The following is a 19,050-nucleotide window of genomic DNA, read 5'->3' as shown; positions in this document are numbered from 1 at the left end:
AGCAATTGCAAAGGCTCTTAGATTAGAATGAGCTTGATGCATCCAAGAAATAATAGCACAAGTGTGGCTGGAAATAAAGTGAAGCTGAGTGTGGGGGAAGATGACAGAATATAATATCGGAAAGGCCCACAGAGATGAGATCCTGTAGGTTCTTGTAGGCAATGGTAAGGAGTTCGAATTTTATTTTAAAAGTAGCCATGAATGAATTTTGAATAGGAGAGTGACATGATCTAACTTCCATTGGGGGAGGGGGGGAAAGACACTAGTGGCTATAAGGAGGCAAGAGTAGATGCAAGGAGACCCGAGTCCAGAAGACTGCTATATACTAAACAAGAAATGGCTGGTGGCCAGGCGCAGCAGCTCATGCCTGTAACCCCAGCACTTTGGGAGGCTGAGTGGGTGGATAACAAGGTCAGGAGTTCAAGACCAGTGGCCAACATAGTGAAACCCCGTCTCTACTAAAAATACAAAAATTTAGGCAGGTGTGGTGGTGTGTGCCTGTAATCCCAGTTATTCAGGATGCTGAGGCAGAAGAATCACGTGAACCCAGGAGGCGGAGGTTGCAGTGAGCCGAGATCGGACCATTGCATCCCAGCACGGGCAACAGTGCGAGACTTCATGTCAAAAAAAAAAAAAAAAAAAGAAATGGCTGCTTAGACAAGAGTGGCACTGGCCAAGGTGGTGAAAAGTAAACACATTTAGAACATATTTTGAAGACAGACCAACAAGATTTGCTGACGGACTAAAGATTAAATATGAAGGAAAAGAGAAACTAAAAGATTTTGGACTGGGAAATGGATGAAAGGTGATGCCAGACAGAAGAGCATATTTGGGGGTAAAAATCAAGGGATCTTTTATCTGTGTAAGTTTGAGATATCTACTAGACAAATCCAACCAGCTAAGTAGACATCTTTCAGAAGAGAAAACATATTTGGGAGGCATTAGCATATAGACGGTATTTATAGCCATAGGCTTGAATAAGATTGCCTAGATAGGAAACAAATATAGACAGAGGAGATTGAAGGATTCAGCCCAGTACTATACCCCAACATTTTGATGTCACAAAGAAAAGTATAGCTAGCAAAGGAGATTGGGAACAAACTGCCAGTAAAATTTAACAGGAAAACCAGCAGAGTGTGGTTTCTCCAGAAAAACAATCAAACAGTGTGTTTCAAGAAGTGGTGACTGATTATGTCAAATGCTACTGTGGGGTGTGTCAAATTCTTTGGGGAGATTTAGTAAGATTATGCTTCCTTTGCTATTATATCATTTCTTGATGTTGGGAGTGCAGCTGCTCCTAGGAATCCCTTCTACCTCTTTCTAATTGTTTTTACTTCTATAATAGGAAATTATACAACCAAGCTTCTTAACACTATAAGCAAAGTAATTTTAAATAGATTTTGAAAATGATGTGAGAGGGTCTCCAATAAGCAAAGTGAAAGAGCTTTGTGAACGAATTTGGTAACATTATTTATCCTCATCTATGATCAAGAGAGCCAAGGTTTTTGATAAACTCTAAAAAATTATATGGAAGTTATATACAGAAACTAGAAAATGATGAAGAAAAAGAGGTCATAAACAAGCAATGTTTTAGAGACTAACCATACTCATATGGGGAAAAAACTCCAACAAAACAAACAGCTAAAAAAAAAAACACATTTATAAGGACAAAAAACTTAGCCCTGATAGATTTATCTTTCAGTAGCTTTGGTAGTTGCATGCATAATTCCTTACAGAGGGGCAGAATATGACACAGGCATATTGGTAAGAATAAATTAATTCAAAATTTAAACTACTTACCGGCAAGCACAAGGGTAATATTCAGTACAATGAATATTCCACAAAATAGGCCAACTCTAAAAGTAGTCCATGCTGGTGCAGGCTGTGGACAGAAAAATAGCATTTTGAGTACAGGACAAAACACTGATTGTATTTACTATATGCTGTAATAAAATAGTAGAGTGAGTCTCAACATTCTACTATGAAAATAATACTTTATGTTCTAAATTTTTATAAATTGGAACCAGAGAATCAACCTTCATCATACTATAATACTATTCAAGTTGCCAATTAATCGAGTTTTTTTTTAACAGAAATCTGTGTCATGAAATAAACAAGATTATAATCTTAGGCTTAAATTATAGTATGTGGATTCTACATTCGAGAAATCAACCAACTGTGGATTGAAAATATTCAGGAACAAAAACCAGTAAAAAATAACAAAACAACAAGAAAAAGTAATACAAATAAAAACACTGAGTATTAATAACTATTTACACAGCATTTACACTGTATTAGGTCTTATAAGTAACCCAGAGATCATTTAAAGTATGTAAGAGGATGTGTACAGGTTATATGCAATACTATGCCATTTTATAAGGGACTTGAGCATCCATGGATTTTGGTATCCACAGGATACCAAATAATAATAAAGCGAACCTATAACTATTATCCATATTTAGGAACTGAACATTTCCATTAACTTTGAAGTCCCTATTCCTCCCTGATCCCAAAACCTTCCTTCCTCACCAGAGATACCATTTCTATGTTTTCTTTAGCTTACCATATCTACAGGCATTCTTAAACACCCTAATTTTTTGAAACCAATTTTAAAATGTTTATTCAAAAACAACTGACATAAATAAATTGCACATACTTAAAGTACAGAATTTGTGTCTTTGCTCCCTGGATGCTTTTAAGATTCTTCTCCTTATTTACAAGCAGTTTGACAATAATATGCTTAGGATTTTTAAAAAATGCTTTACTGCCTAAATTGATATAAACTTTATATATTTAAAGTGTACGATTTGATAAGATTTGATACTGTATAAATGTCTACAAAACCATCAGCATAATCAAGACAAAGAACATATCCACGATGCCCAAGAATTTCGCATGTGCCTTTGCAATCCTTTCCTCCCAGCCTACCCTACCTCACTCTATCCACAAGCAACCACTGATCTGCTTTCTGTCACTATTAGTTTGCATTTTTCCTGGAGTCTTAGGTTAATGATATCATATAGTAGGCACTTTTTTTTTTATGCTTTCTTTCTCTCCATATAATTAATTTGAGGTTTATCCACGTTGTTACATTTATCAATAAGTTGTTGCTTTTTATTGCTGAGTAGTATTTCATTGTATGGATATATCACAAATTGTTTATCCATTGCAATTGACTTATGTCAGTTGTTTTTGAATAAACATTTTTAAATTGGTTTCAAAAAATTAGGGTGTTTAAGAATGCCTGTAGATACATTTAGGTTGTTTAGATGCTATGAACATTTGTGTTGAAGTCTTTATATGAACATATATTTGCATTTGTCTTGGGTAAATACCTAGGAGTGTAACAGCTAGATCATATGGTAGATGCACTTTTAAGAAACTTCCAAACTGTTTTCAAATGTGTTTATTCATTATACATTTTATATTCCACCACAGCATATTAGAAAAGAGAGTTCCTACTCCTCCATCATTTAGTATGATTAGTCGTTTTTAGTCATCTAACAGAGAATGTATTATCTTACTGTGGTTTTAACTGGCATTTCCATAATGCCTAATGATATTGAGCATTTCATCACATGCTAATTTGCCACCTGTACATCTGTGAAGAACTGTTCAGGTCTTTTGCCCATTTTGCCCATTTGATTGTTTTCCTTCTATTGAGTACTGGAGTTCTTTACATATTCTAAATATAAGTCCTTTAACAGATATGTTTTATACATATTTTCTGCTAGTCTCTTGCTTTTCTTTTCATTCTCTTATGTGTCTTTTGAAGAGCATACGTTTTTAACTTTGATGAGGTGCTTTTGGTGTCACTTCTAAGAAATCTTTGCATAACCCAAAGTCATTAGGACTTTCTTCCATATTTTCTTCTAGAAATTTGTAGTTTTCAGTTTTCATTGAGATCTATGGTACATTTAGAACTGTATGGTGTGAAGAATGGATGAAAGTTCATTTTTTTTTTTGGTATATGGAATTCAACTGTTTCAGCATCATTAGTTGAAAATGCTATCTTTCTCCACTAATCTGCTTTATATCTGTATCAAATATCTGTTGTCTGTAATATGCTACTCTATTTTTGGACACTCTATTCTGGTCCATTGATCTATTTGCCTACCATGACACTACTACCACACTCTCTTGATTATTGTAGCTTTAATAAGCTTTCATAAGATAATGTTAATCCTTCAATTTATGTTCCAAAGTTGCTTTGGCTATTCTAGGTCCTCTGCCTTTCCATATACTTTTTTTTTTTTTTTGAGACAGAGTCTTGCTCTGTCACTCAGTGCAATCTCAGCTCACTGCAGCCTCCACCTCCTGGTTTCAAGTGATTCTTGTACTTCAGTCTCTCAAGTAGCTGGGATTACAGGCATGTGCCACCAAGCCCAGCTAACTTTTTTATTTTAGTCGAGATGGGGTTTCATCATGTTGGCCCGGCTAGTACTGAACTCCTGGCCTCAAGTGATCCACCTGCCTCAGCCTCCCAAAGTTCTGGGATTACAGGCATGAGCCATCATGCCTGGCTTCCAAATAAAATTTTAAATCTGCTTACCAATTTTACAAAAAAAAAAAGTTTTCTGAGATTTCTGAGCTGGAATGTATTATATCTATAGATCATCTGAGGAAGAAACAATGTATCTTTAAAATACTGGGTTTGTGCAAGATACCCATGAACAGAGGATCTCTCTCATTCAAGTCTTTAATTTTGCTCAGCAGTGTTTTGTTGTTTTCAATGTAAAGGCCTTACACATCTTTTGTCAGAATTATTACTAAGCATTGTATATTTTGATATTATAAATAACATTGCTTTAACATTTTTTGATTTCCATTCAAAAATGTTTCAAAACATTTTTTGATTGTTCTTGCAAGTATCTAGACAAATGATTTTACATATTGGTCTTATATGTGGTGACCCTGCTAAACTCATTTATTAGTTCCAGTAGCTATTCTATAGATTCACTAGATTATCTACATAGATCATCAAGTTGCTGGCAAAACCCCACTGGTTTTACTTCTTTCTTTCTACCCTGAATGACTTTCATTTCTTTTTCTTCCCTTACCGTACTGGCTATAATCTCCAGCACAATGTTGAATACAGGTGTTAAAGGTGAATACCCTTTTTTGGGCCACGTCTTAGGGAGAAAGCATGCAGTGTTCATCATTGAGTATGATAATAACTGTAGAGGTTTTATTTTTTTTTTAATAGATGCCTTTCATTAGGTTATGGAAGCTCTTTCTGTTATTGGTTTCTATTCCACTGTTGCCTGAAAATATACTTTGTATGACTTAAATCCTTCTATATTTATTGAGACTTGTTTTATGACACAGAAGGTATCACTTAATAAATGCTTTCTTTTTTTTATAACTACTGTGTAGATATCATTTAATAAATGCTTTTTTGGAGCAACTGCTGCATTTTGGATGAAGCTATATAGCAATCTAGCACATCTGAACGCACCAGATCATTTTTTTAAAATCACATCTTAATCATTTGATGATACCAATAAGTTAACATTTCAGTAAGAATAAACAAGAGAAAAGTACAGTATGAGAAGAGAAAGGTGGAAGACATTATAATTCAGAATGAAGTAAAATACAGCATATAATATTTAAAAAACTAAAATAAGAAAATTAGCAACTACTTATAAACTTTGGCTGAAAATTTTTTTAAGGTAATGGGGCCAGCTAAATATCATGTTGATTATTAATAGGTGAAACCAAACAAACTGCTGGAACCAAATGCTAACCTGAGCAGCTCCCAAAGGGGGCACACGTAAACGCTTCATAGCCTTTTGTCTGTCACCATCTTCAAGTTCATTGGTCACTACAGCCTAGAAAGACAAAGTATTACATTTTGGTTATGTTATATTAAACTTGAGTGATGCACAAATAATTCTGCACCATTTATATATACGATATTATGACTACTTTTTGGTGAATGTATACTGATAAAGAAAATGAAAAAAAAAATCACAAGGCATATATATTCAAAGCTAGCAACTAGTTACAAAATAACAGAAATAAGGAATTGCTTCCCTAAAAATAAAGCATGTAACTGAAAATATGTGGTAAATAAACGAGATTATTGTACCTCAGTTTCAGAGATAAGCTGGTTGATTTTCTTGCAAGTATAAAATGGGGCCACTTCTACATGAGCCACTCGCCAATCTGCTCCACGAGATGTTTCCAGGATCTTGTCATGCTTTTTAAGGATTTTTCGAAACCCTGTAAAATTCAGATTCTACAGAAAGAAATGAGAAACACAACTATAAATTCTACTACCATCAAAAAAGATGAAAAAGAATAAGCACTAAGCACTGACAGAGCTAGCTGGACAAAGATTGAGTACTCAAGGAAATGGCAAAGCTTTCATAAAAGCATCTACTACTAAAAGGATGACTCTTCTTTTTTATTTCTTTTATTCATTTCAAGGTAGTATGCTATTAGTAACACAAAGAAACCCTGAACTATGAACACTATTATTTCTCTTCCAAGTAAATTAATGAAAGTCCTAAACTCAAAATGTTTTTTATTTCCTGTTTTCTGTGTATATTTATTTTCAAAATAGCTAATTTCTATTATTTTGCTGCTTTGGTCAAAAGAATTATCTTCAGAAAATGTTTTGCATTTGCCATGCACTGAACACATTTATTTAGTTCTTTGTCTTCTGAAGGACTGGTACAGGAGTATGCATCTCCCCCTGCCATGCAGTCATGCATGTTCCAGTAAAGAAAATGGAAGATCACCCAGTGCTCTTCACTTTCATGTTCCTTCCACCCATTCTCAGTTTGCGTATGGGAGTGCTAAGAAGAGTAAGTAGAAAGGAAGCAGTGATCATACGTACAGGGTTCAGTCTATAATGGGTAGAAGTCCCTCCTTTTCCCCAATTTCTACAATAACAAAATACTATACTTCCAACATCTCAAATTCTGTTGTTCTTTGCCCAGCATGCAAAAAAGCTGAAAATTCAAATTGCAAGGTTAGATCTTTAAACCAGAGGTCTCCCAAATTTGCTGATTACACGTTCCTAACAGTAAAATATTGTGCACTCACTCCAAAATAGGCTTTCCTTATTTGTTTACATATTTTTCCCTCATGCTTTAATGTATGATCTTAAAATCTGTGTGGGGTGCATACATACATCATGACTTAGAGATAGCTTTTAATCAATCCTCCTTTCTCCTTCATTCTCAAAATAAATGTATTCTTACAGAACAGATGACCTCCAAAGAATGGAAGATAAAGCAGAACTTTCATAATTAACTATTACTTTTGCTTTCGCAAGGAGCATTTTATAATGACCCCGAACAAAAGTTGCTAGGAAAGTTAATACAATGAAATTTAACAAAGATTTTTCCATGTAACACACAAACATAATTTATGAACTATGATATAGTAACGTTGTTAAACCATTATAGGAAAGAGGAAATACATTTTTTGTTTTTTAAATTATAAAGCGATGAACAAATCTCAAAGCAATTTATCACTATATAAACATATGTAATTATTTTTCTACTAAATTGTTTTCTTACTAGGTTTGTCTTCAAATGATAAAATATTAAATCACTAAAGAACAAAGTAGAATTATAGAAGAAAATGATAAAATAAGCACATGCATTAGCAATTTAAGATTACTGCAGATATGGGACTTTAATTACTTTTTATTTTAAAATTCTAACACTCCAGGTAATACTTTTGTTACATAATCTTTAGTTTTAACATGGTATACCATCCTGTGATGATTCTAACCACTCACTATAAGTAATAATCACAAGAATAAAATGAAAAAAATAGTGCATAAGGTCTCTTTAAAGATTAGGGAGATGCTTTTCTCAATAACTTTAAAAAATATGATTTTATTGCAGCCCATGGACAGGAAAATTGAAAGGATTCTTTCAGCTGCAAGTTGAAAAGTCAGGGTCTTTGTTTTATTACTGTCAGCTGTAGAAAAATTAACTATCTGATACCTTTTGTAGAAATTTTGCTATTGGTTAGGAGAACTATAAAAGCCCGTACGGGCCAGGAGTATTGGCTCATGCCAGTAATCCCAAAGCCTGGGAGGCCAAGGCAAGCGGATCACTTTAGGTCAGGAGTTCAAGACCAGCCTGGTCAACATGGTGAAACCCCATCTCTATTAAAAATACAAAAATTAGCTGGGGACGGTGGCGTGCACCTGTAATCCCAGCTACTCAGGAGGCTGAGGTAGGAGAACTGCTTGAACCCAGGAGGCAGAGGTTGCAGTGAGCTGAGATCATGCCATTGTACTCCAGCCTGAGTGACACAGTGAGACTCTGTTACAAAAAAGAAAAAAAAACAAAAAACAAAAAAAAAGCCCTTACATAGCCAACAGTGGCTGGAGAGACATATTATTTCTATTCATGACTATCAGAGCTGCCTCTAAAAACAGGAAGCAAACTGTTAGTCCCTGAGTTGTGGGCTACCCCTAAATATTATACAAAAGTTTTTAGAATATGAATCTTCAAAAACAGAAGTCTTGTTAACACAGTTTTACCGTCTCTGACACATGGCTTTTAGCCAGTAGGAACCCCAAGAATAATAACATGTTAAGGATTTTCCTTTTTGGAACTGACCCACTAGTAATACTTTAGGGTATTTCCATTTATTGAAATTTCTCATTTACTTGAAGGTGCCATTTTCTAGGGTAAGAATCTAAGTACCTGATAGTTCTGCAGCAGGATGAGACTGAGGTAGAACTCGCTGAAGGCCAGTTTAAGGTCTTTAATATTTCTATGTTGGACACGTTCCTCATGGGACAAGTGGAAGACTGGCTTTCTGCGTTGTCGCAGCGTAGTTACACCAGTGCTTTCTTTCTGCGCATCCAGCGATGACTGAAGCTCATTCTGAAGTGTAGCAAACCTGCGCTGAGCCTCTGCGAGCTTCTCTGTAAGAAATAAAACAGAATTGTCAAATCAGTAATATAAAAAAGTTCCTACTGACTTCTGAATTTTTAATAATAATTCCCATTTGTTCCCCTAGAATTTCTAGGAAAAAAACCTGCTACTTGTAATATTTAGAACTCGATAGGAAAAAATATTTTTTGTGTAACACACTGCTTTCATTTTACCCCCCACAAAACCTCATGTACCTTTCTTTTTACAAAATAAATAAATAAAATGTAAAGAGCCACTAAGAGTGAAAATGCAGCCTCTCTGGTATTTGGAAGAAAGCTGGCAGTTCTCGAAAGGTTAAACATATGATTCAGCAATTCCATTCCTAGGCATATACCTAAGAGAGGTGAAAACATATGTTCATAAGAAAACTTGCATACACATACTAACTTGCATTTATTATAGCCAGAAAGTGGAAACAATCCAAATGTCCATCAACTGAGGAACAAATAAACAAAATGTGGTGTGCATGCATGTGTGTGTATATGAACACACAATAGAAGCAGCCATTAAAAAAGAATGAAGTGCTAATTCATGCTAGGACATGGATGAACCTTGAAGACATTAAGTGAAAGAAATCAGACACAAAATACCCAATACCGTATGATTCCATTAATATGAAATGTCCAGAATCACGAAATCCACACAGATAGAAAGAAGACTAATGCTTGCCATGGGCTGAGCGGAAGGCGAATGGGAAGTGATTGCTAATGGGTACAAGATATGTCTTTAGGATGATGAAAATGTTCCAGAATTGGTAGTGATGGGTGTACAACCTTGTGAATATACGAAAAACCATGGAATTACAAACTTTAAGGAGGCAAATTTTATGGTATAGAAATATCTCAATTTTAAAAAGCCATTAAGAAATGTTTCTGGTTATACAGTTCAGGTCAGAAACAGGATTAGAATTTGGGCTTTAGATTTTTAATCTCCTGTATTTCCTACTATCCTTCATTACTTCTCTAAGACAGGTATTATAAGAGATTAAGACTTGCAAGCTATGTGTTAAAAGTATTAGGTGTATCTGAATATATGTGTTTGTGTTACACATACATTTAAAAATAGTACTCTATAATTTTTCTTCCAAGGTCACAATTTAGTTCACTGGAACCAGGCAGATGTGGGTTCAAATTCTTGCCTCATTAAATAGCTGTTTGATTTTAGTGAAGTTTTTTTTTTTTTTGTAACTCTTCTACAACTTTCATATGAAATGGAAATACCAACTCCCTCATAAAGTGGTTGGAAAGATTAAATGAAGCATAGAAATGCCAATGGACCGGAAGGGTGTGATGGCTCATGCCTGTAATCCCAGCACTTTGGGAGGGTGAGGCAGGCGGATCACCTGAGGTCAGGATTTCGAGACCAGCCTGGTCAACATAGTGAAACCCTGTCTCTACTAAAAATACAAAATTAGCCGGGTGAGGTGGTGCACTCCTGTAATCCCAGCTACTTGGTAGGCTGAGGCAGGAGAATTGCTTGAATTCGGGAGGCGGAGGTTGCAGTGAGCGGAGGTTACAGTGAGCCGAGATCGCGGCCCTGCACTCCAGCCTGGGTGACAGAGCAAAACACCATCTCAAAAGAAAAAAAAAAAGAAATGCCAAGGGACATAGCACTCAATAAATAATGATAAAAATTATATAATAATAACAAAGAATTATTTACAACTTATTCTTTATCATAGTTCTCCCATTCCTTGCTTTATCTACTGCTATACTGTCTTGCTGTTGTCTTTAACTAACCTTTAGTATTTTTGTCCTGTCTGGCACTGCTTCATGATTCACTCTTTCTCCTAGAGAATTTCCTTCTATAGGATGTTTCCAAGATTCATCTCTATTCTTAATCCTTTACATGACCTTCATTTTCCTAACTTTTATAATCTATTTATATCTTCTTGTATTTCCTATGATCTAAGATTGCATTCAAAACCAAAATCATGTTTCCATTCCTCTTTACAAATAAATTTCATCCATCTATGTGGGTCAACCCATCTGGGACCTGCTTTTAGCTCCTAGGGACCACTCTTACGCCTCTCCAACACCAATCACATCCTCCTGAGGGGGCCCAGAAAATAATCCCTTCATTAAGGCATCCAGAATTACGTTAGTGAGAAGAGCATCTGCATCCTTAAAAAGCTCTATGTTTACTCTCCATTGAAGGCCAGGAATGGCCATGAGAGATGTATCCACTGAGATGGGTTCCCTGATTGCAATGCACACTCAAATGATCCTTGGAACAGAAGGGCCAGAGGGCAGCACTTAACTATCAAAACAAAGTGGATGCATTTACCATAAAAGGCAAGAGGACAGATGTTTTTGCCCACTGAGATTTTGGCTGTGGTTAATTGGTCATGGTTATCCCTAGGAAAGACAGAAATGGGAAACCTACTAGAATATTGCTTGACTGACGTAACAGAAAAAAACTCCAGGTCTGGTGGCCAAATACTTGATATTAGTCACTACAAGAAAGTCACTATCTCTCACTAGCTTCCAGACCTATGCTAGTTCAAAAACTAGAGACCCCTGACTGAAGTGGAAGCTGGCCTTGCTTTCGGGTGGTTCCTGCAGCATTGACACAAGTACATACTGTAGATCTTCCTCTAATCCTTCCTCAGAGGGCCTCGTGTCTTTTTACTAGAGTGACTGTGCACTGGGGAAAGGGAAATATCCAGACTTTCCAAAGATTACTAGTCACTGGCTCTTGTATATTAGCTTTGTATTGTTATATAACAAATTATCACACACATAGTGTCTTAAAGAAACCCCATTTATTAGCTCACAGTTTCATAGGTTAGAAGTCCAAGCATGATGTGGCTAGGTTCTCTGTCAGGCTCTCCTAAGGCTAAACACAAGGTGTTAGCTAGGCTGCTTTCTCAAGCTCACATTCAAGCTCACTTGGTTGTGGCAGAATTCAGTTCTTTGTAGTTTTAAGAGTGAGGTTCTCGTTTCCTTGCTGTCTCTTATCTGTGGTCTGCTTTTAGCTTCTCGAGACTACTCTTAACTCTATCTTCAAAGTCAGCAATGGAGAAACTTGCTCATTTCAAGTTCCTCTCATACTTCGAATCTTTTTCCCTAGGAGGGTTTTCCTTAGGAGTGGCAAACTTCTGGAGACTCCTGGCATCACTGTGGTTTAGCAATCAAACTATACACTTATGATATTCAGGTGACAGATGAAATATCAGCCCAGATTAGACTCACAGAAGACCCAGTTGGTCCACAGATTCATCCTATGATTCTTTTTTCAGTTCCAAGATGTATAATTAGAATAGAACTACTAGGCTGCTGGTAGACTCTCCAGTGATTCTGACCCACGGGTAAGAAACATAATGAAAGGAAGGGCTGTGACAGTTTCTGGAACTTTTCCTTATCAAGATAGAACTGCAGAAATTAGTACAACAATCACAGACTTTAAAGACAAAGGGATAGGATACCTACCATATCCTCTCTTAACTCATTTGTTTACCTACAAGTTTGATGAATCTTGGCAAATAACTGGATTGGTGTAAACTAGGTGGTCTCTGTGATGGCAGTTGCTATTCTGGATATAGTATTTTCACTGAGGAAAATCAATACAACCTCTAGCACCTGGCATGCAGCTACACATCTGATAATACAGCTATTCCCCAGGCAGCAGAGACTAGCACTGAACCTCAGACATGTTACCATTTTTCCTTGGGACTGGCCAGCTACCTACTGGCAGGTTGATTGTGTTGGATGCCTTCTATTGGGCAGGGGACAGAGATTTGTCCTCCCTGGAATAAAAGCATTCTTGATATGGATGTACCTTCCCTACCTATAATGCTTCTCTAGTACCACCATCTCCTGAAACGCTTTATCCACTATCATGGTATTCTATACAGCCTTGCTTCTGATCAAGGAACTCATTTCACAGCAACAACAGTAAAAGCAATGGGCTCATAGCCATGGAATAAAATAGTCTTTTATTATATACCCAGAAGTAGATGGCCTAATAGAAAAGCTAATCAACGGCCTAACAGAAAAGTTGAGACACAAGACTCTGAAAGGATGGGGTTCTGTCTTACAGGATACAATAACGAGGCCATATGTCTCCACCATAACCAAAATATCCAGTCTAGGAATCAAGGGGTAGAAGTAGGAGTGGCTCCTCTCAATACTATAATAATCCACTCACATAATTTTTGCTTCCCCAACTACAACTTAAACTCTGACTATTGGTTAGTTCTCAAGGGGAAAATGCTTCCATCAGAGGAATACAACAATGGTTCCACTTAATTGGAAGATGCAACTGCCACCTGGCCATTTTGGGTTTTTTGTACTATGAAACAATAGACAAAGAAGGGGTTTACTGGCTAAAAGTGACTGATCCTGATTACCAAGGGAAAGGTGAATTGCTGAAACATAATAGGAGCAACAAGGTATGGAACCCAGGAGACTTTGGAACACCCTCGATTACTTCCATGACCAGTAATATATGTTAATGGAAAACTACAACAGCCCGGGCATGGTGGCTCACGCCTGTAATCCCAACACTCTGGGAGGCTGAGGCAGGTGGATCACTTGAGGCCAGGAGTTCGAGACCAGCCTGACCAACATGGTAAACACCCGTCTCTACAAAGATTACAAAAATTAGCCGGGTGTGGTGGTGCACGCCTGTGATCCCAGGTGCTCAGAAGGCAGAGGCGTGAGAATCACTTGAACCCAGGAGGTGGAGGGTGCAGTGAGCTGAGATTGTGGCACCACACACTCCAGCCTGGGTGACAGAGTGAGACTATGTCTCAAAACAAAACAAAACAAAACCTACAGTAATTAATAAAAGACCTATTGAGATTCAGATCCTTTACGAATTTAAAGTCTAGGTCATCTCACCCAATAACCAGTTGGGGTTCTGGCTGAGGGCAAAGGAAATATGGAACGGGTCATGGGAAAATAAAGATACCAATTATAACCCCTTGACCTTTTTACTTTGTCTCTTACATCTCTCATATTTTCTTCTCTTTATCAATTTGTGTTGCATTCTGAGTAAATTTTCAGCTCTATCTTCCGGTTTATAAATTGTCCCTTTAATTCTACCTAATCTACAGTTTAATTGATCTATTACGATACTAATTTCCGTGATTATATTTTCATTTGTAAAAGATCTAATTGGTCCTTTAAAAAATATGCCTAGTTAATTTTAATGATTTCTTCTTTGTTTATGGTTTTGTGCTCTCCTTTACGTTTTAATCATATTAGATACATATTTTTATTATTTTCCTGATAATTTTGTATATTTTATGTGTCACTTTAGTGTTTCAAAGAGATTATTAGGATTTCTTTCTAGTCTTCCATATTGTAAAAAACAGAACAATTCACATATTTTAAAATCTCTTACTGAAGTCAACAGAAAATGAATCTCAGGGCTCCTTTTACACATGTTAAGCATTTCTATTGTAAATGTGTTTGTCTTATCATCCTTAAGATCAAAAACAGTATAGAACTTCTTGGTTCTTTCTTGGTTCACGATGCCCTTAGTGTTCCAGTAATATTTTCATCTGTCTAGGCCAAAAGAAGTAACTAATGCTTCTATTTATTAAGTAGTCAGGTTCAAACAACTTAAGTATTTATGTCCTAATGACTTAGAAGTTATCTGAAAAAATATTACACACAATATACACACAAACATAAAATGAAATAATACAAGGATTTATCTAAAGGCAACTATAAATTATTCTGCTGACTAAAAACCTCAGGTAAATTAGCCAGAAGACAGAATATCATATGTAATAAGATTGCTTAACTTTAATTGTTAAAAGATTAGTATATAAATTTGCTAATTGTTTAACGTCCTTAGTCAGAACTGTCAATACATTTACACTTCTCATCATATGCATATTAAAAATGTAAGAAGCCCAAAAATGAAAAGAAAGAGGACTGTTACTTCCTGTGTGCCAACAATAAGTCAAGACACAAATGCCTCTCCATATGGAAAACTCCTTACTTATTTTGCAAGGCTAATCTCAAACACTGTTTTCTATACAAAGTTTTTCATATTTAACAACTCTCTCAGTCACAAATGAAACTCCCACCTTAGGGCTCTTTTGGGACCACATACACGCAGCCAAAGCACACTACATATAATTCTTCGTTTATGTCTGCTTCACTGACTGACCGAACTCTAAAGGTAACAGTTCTAAAATCTTTATCTTTTTTTATAATGAAAATTTATTTTAAATAATGTTTGAGGTATAACTTACCTACCACAGGATTCATAAAAATCCAATTTTAGAACAACATTTCTGTCACCTCATATACTTCCATCATGGCCATTAGCTGTCAATCCCCACTTCCAGCCCCTACCCCAAGCAAACACTGATCTGTATTCTGTTTCTGTTGAATTGCCTTTTCTGAACATTCCATATAAAAGAATCACACAATATGTAATCTTTTGTGTTTGGGTTCTTGAACTTAGCATGATAATTTTGACGTTCATCCATTTTGTACCATAATGTAAGTCTGTTATACTGAACTCCTTTTATTGCCAAATAGTATTTCATTGTGTGAATATATATTTTGTTTAAATATTCTTCAGTCTGCAGACATTTGAATTGTTTCTAGTTTTTTAAACTATGTAAATAATGCTGCTATTAACATTCTCATACAAGTTTTTGCGTGGCCTATCATCATTATCTTTGTACCATAAAGAGCTTGCATATAGTATACTCGATCCATGTTTGTTGAATAAATGAATAAATAGGTAAAAGTTCTCTCTAGTAACCTACATTCCCAAATAGAAATGGAGAAGAAATCAACATTTCAGGTGTATTTTGCTACTTTCTTTAAAGTAATGATTCTCTTCCTTGAGGGCAAAACTATGTAGAGGAGCCTATGAAAATCCCTGGGTGGGGGTAGGGGAATATAAAGCATATGTAGTTTGAAAAAATCATATTCAATATTACTACCGCTATGGTATAAGATTTTCATATCTATCAAAGGGATATAGGTTTAAAAAGAATAAGAAATACTGCTTTTGACACCAAGTATCCCAATCTATTTTGCAATGACACTTTGGGTTTCTAGAGCCAGATCGCCAGAAAGCTCAAACACATGGGATTGCACAGAACCTGGAAAAGGGTGTGTGTGTGTGTATAAAAGTATATACTTTGATCTACGATGAAAATCTACAAATACACTTATAAAAATGAGGCCAGGTGCAGTGGCTCACACCTGTAATCCCAACACTTTGGGAGGCCGAGGTGGGTGGATCACGAGGTCTGGAGTTCAAGACCAGCCTAGTCAAGATGGTGAAACTTCGTCTCTTACCAAAAATACAAAAAAATTAGCCAGGCGTGGTGGTGGGCGCCTGTAATCCCAGCTACTCAGGAGGCTGAGGCAGAGAATTGCTTGAACCCGGGAGGCAGAGGTTGCAGTGAGCTGAGATCGCACCACTGCACTCCAGCCTGGGTGACAAAGCAAGACTCAGTCTCAAAATAAATAAATAAATGAGTGAGTGAATGAATGAATGAATGAATGAATGAATCTCATGGCTCTTTTTACATATGTTAAACATTTCTATTGCAAATGTGTCTGTCTTATCCTCAAGATCAAAAACAATGTAGAACTTCTAGGTTCTTTCTTGGTTCATGGTGTGTTTTGTGTCTCAGTAATATTTTCATGATGCTTCTGGGCCAAAAGAATACCTAATGCTTCTATTTATTAAGTAGTCAGGTTCAAACAACTTAAGTATTTATGTCCTAACAACTTAGAAGCTATCTGAAAAAATATTACACACAATACTTCTAAGCAATTTTATAAATATTGATGAAAATAGATTATTTTGCCAATAAACTACAATTTCTACTTATGCCAGTAAATCAAGTGACCCTGAATATGAGAACAAATATGATTATTTTAATAATATGTTAATGCCATAGTTAACATACTATCAAGTATTTAGTCGCATACTAAATACTTGATAAAAATTTCCAATAACCATTCAAGAATTTTCAAAGCACCTATGTATCCCTCAAAGAGCTAGAATACGGATTACCAATATCTTTTGCTTTCACCAAATTCATTGTTCTTTTACTTTTAGAAAAAGTTATTTCAAGAACTACAAGCTATCTTCAGAACGGCAACGCTGTTAAGTTGTTATGCAATTGAAGAATAATTCTTCCTAAAATAAAATTAGTGTCTTAGAATATTTTTATTATTTGTTTACCTGTCTTACAATATTACTATCTTGCTAATTCAATTTATGGACCTTAGTGTTATTCAAAATATAAAGTAAGTTAATGAGAATGTTGACCCATCACAGATGATTCAGGATAGTTAATCCTGTTACATTACATGCATTTTTTATACTGCTTTTATCTAGAAATCCTACACACTTGAAACTGTGTACCTCAGATACTGAAGTCTGAAATCTGTATGTGAATAAAACATCTAATTCTTCGACTTTTCTCTCTAATCAGCAACTTACTCCTTGATATCTTACAACTTCAGCTTCAAAAGACTATTTGTTATTGTCTTCATCCCCAAATATGTCATGTACTTTAATGCCACTATGCATCTGGATAGATTTTTTTCCCTTGCTCTGAAGCACTAAATTCTGCCTCCCCCTATAGCCATCCTCAAACAACCTCCCTTAAGAGCATTTGGCCAATGCCTACACATTTTCAAAGACCCAATTTAAATTTCACTTCTTCTAAAGGTTTTTCCTCAATCCTGCTTTCTTCCTCCAAGTAAAGTCAATGCTTCTTCATGTCAGTTTTCACAGTACTTTGCATAACTGTAAAATACTAAATGTCATATTGCACATAAACTTTAAAAAATACATATAATTTGTAAATAAACACAACAGATGTATTTAGTAAATAACACTCTGATATTTTCTATTCTACTATATTCTATCTATATTTTTTTAAAAATGCCTGCGATGACCCACGTACAGTCGTAGCGCCACAGAACAACATTCTGGTCAACAACTGACAGCATGTACATCAGGAGCCCCGTAAGATATAATACTTTATTTTTACTGTACCTTTTCTATGTTTAGATAAATACTTACCATTGTTTTACAATTGCCTACAGTATTCTCTGTAGTAACATGATGGAGAGTTTTATAGCCTAGGAGCAACAGGCTATATTATATCGGCTACATGTGTAACAGGATAGACCATCTATGTTTGTGTAACTACACAGGATGCTCCCAAAATGAAATCACCTCATAACGCATTTCTCAGAATTATCCCTGTCATTAAGTGACACGTGATTGTATTTTAATTTTCTGACCAATTTATTGGGTTGTGACCTACAATTTAAAAAAAAAAACATTAATTTACATGATATTGTGTTTGTTTGTGAAGATGCCATTTGGAAACTGTGTTACTCATGACCATAGACATTCCTCATTCTTTCTTTCAGTCTCAGAAAGAAAAAAGGAAAAATAGGAGAGACACAGAAGGAAGGAAGGAGAGAAAGAAAATGAGGCTGAGAGAAAAAAAGGAGAGAAAGAAAATAAGGCTGGTTTTCACATGGCTTGTTTTCAATAGAGGCTTATCAAACACTTTTTTTTAACAGAATAAAGAAAGGAAAATTTATTGTGGACAATACAAATATTGTAATTGTAATTTCCTTCAGATGTATTAACAAGAAAGCAAGCAAGAGTGGCTACTTTAATTTCACTTCCCCTACTACCCTCCCTACTCCTTTAAACAGTTCTTAAGTAACTGATTCCACTGTAATGAACTCAAGAGACTCATGCATGATGCAGGAAGACATGTTAAGACATGGGAATTTAAAACAATATACCAACCTATGACCACTCTCATTAAAAATACCTACTTAATCCACATTTTAACACACACACGAGCAAAGAACAAAACCAGTCATTAAGTCATAGTTTAAATACATGCATACTAGACACATGTATCATTTGTAAAATGAACATTTACTATTTCAGTGTAAAAGATTCTAACTATTAATTGCACACATACAGTGCCTCAAATTCCTTTTGTATAAAAACAATATAAATCAATAATGAAAAAACATACAGCAAGACACTGTAAAACAGGATTACAGGAATAACAGGAATAACTATATAATAAGAATAGCTCTTAGTAACTATTATCTAATTGGTCTTGCATTTATATGAATCAAGACATATTTTACAGGCAAGAAAT

At 35.5% G+C, this 19,050-nt stretch overlaps 1 protein-coding gene across 1 annotated transcript in view; it reads right to left on the bottom strand.

The window, feature by feature from the left end:
- The window catches only part of XPR1 (xenotropic and polytropic retrovirus receptor 1), a 262,511-nt gene that overhangs the window by 70,863 nt on the left and 172,598 nt on the right, over positions 1–19,050 (bottom strand). The window contains 4 exon segments of the mRNA XM_017888797.1: positions 1,801–1,882; positions 5,748–5,831; positions 6,092–6,241; positions 8,679–8,902. Of these exon segments, the coding sequence (XP_017744286.1) occupies positions 1,801–1,882; positions 5,748–5,831; positions 6,092–6,241; positions 8,679–8,902 (540 nt within the window).

Source organism: Rhinopithecus bieti, unplaced genomic scaffold, assembly GCF_001698545.2.
Source record: "Rhinopithecus bieti isolate Rb0 unplaced genomic scaffold, ASM169854v2 scaffold_15676, whole genome shotgun sequence".
Lineage (NCBI taxonomy): Eukaryota > Metazoa > Chordata > Mammalia > Primates > Cercopithecidae > Rhinopithecus > Rhinopithecus bieti.
This window is presented reverse-complemented; position numbering and strand designations above follow the sequence as displayed.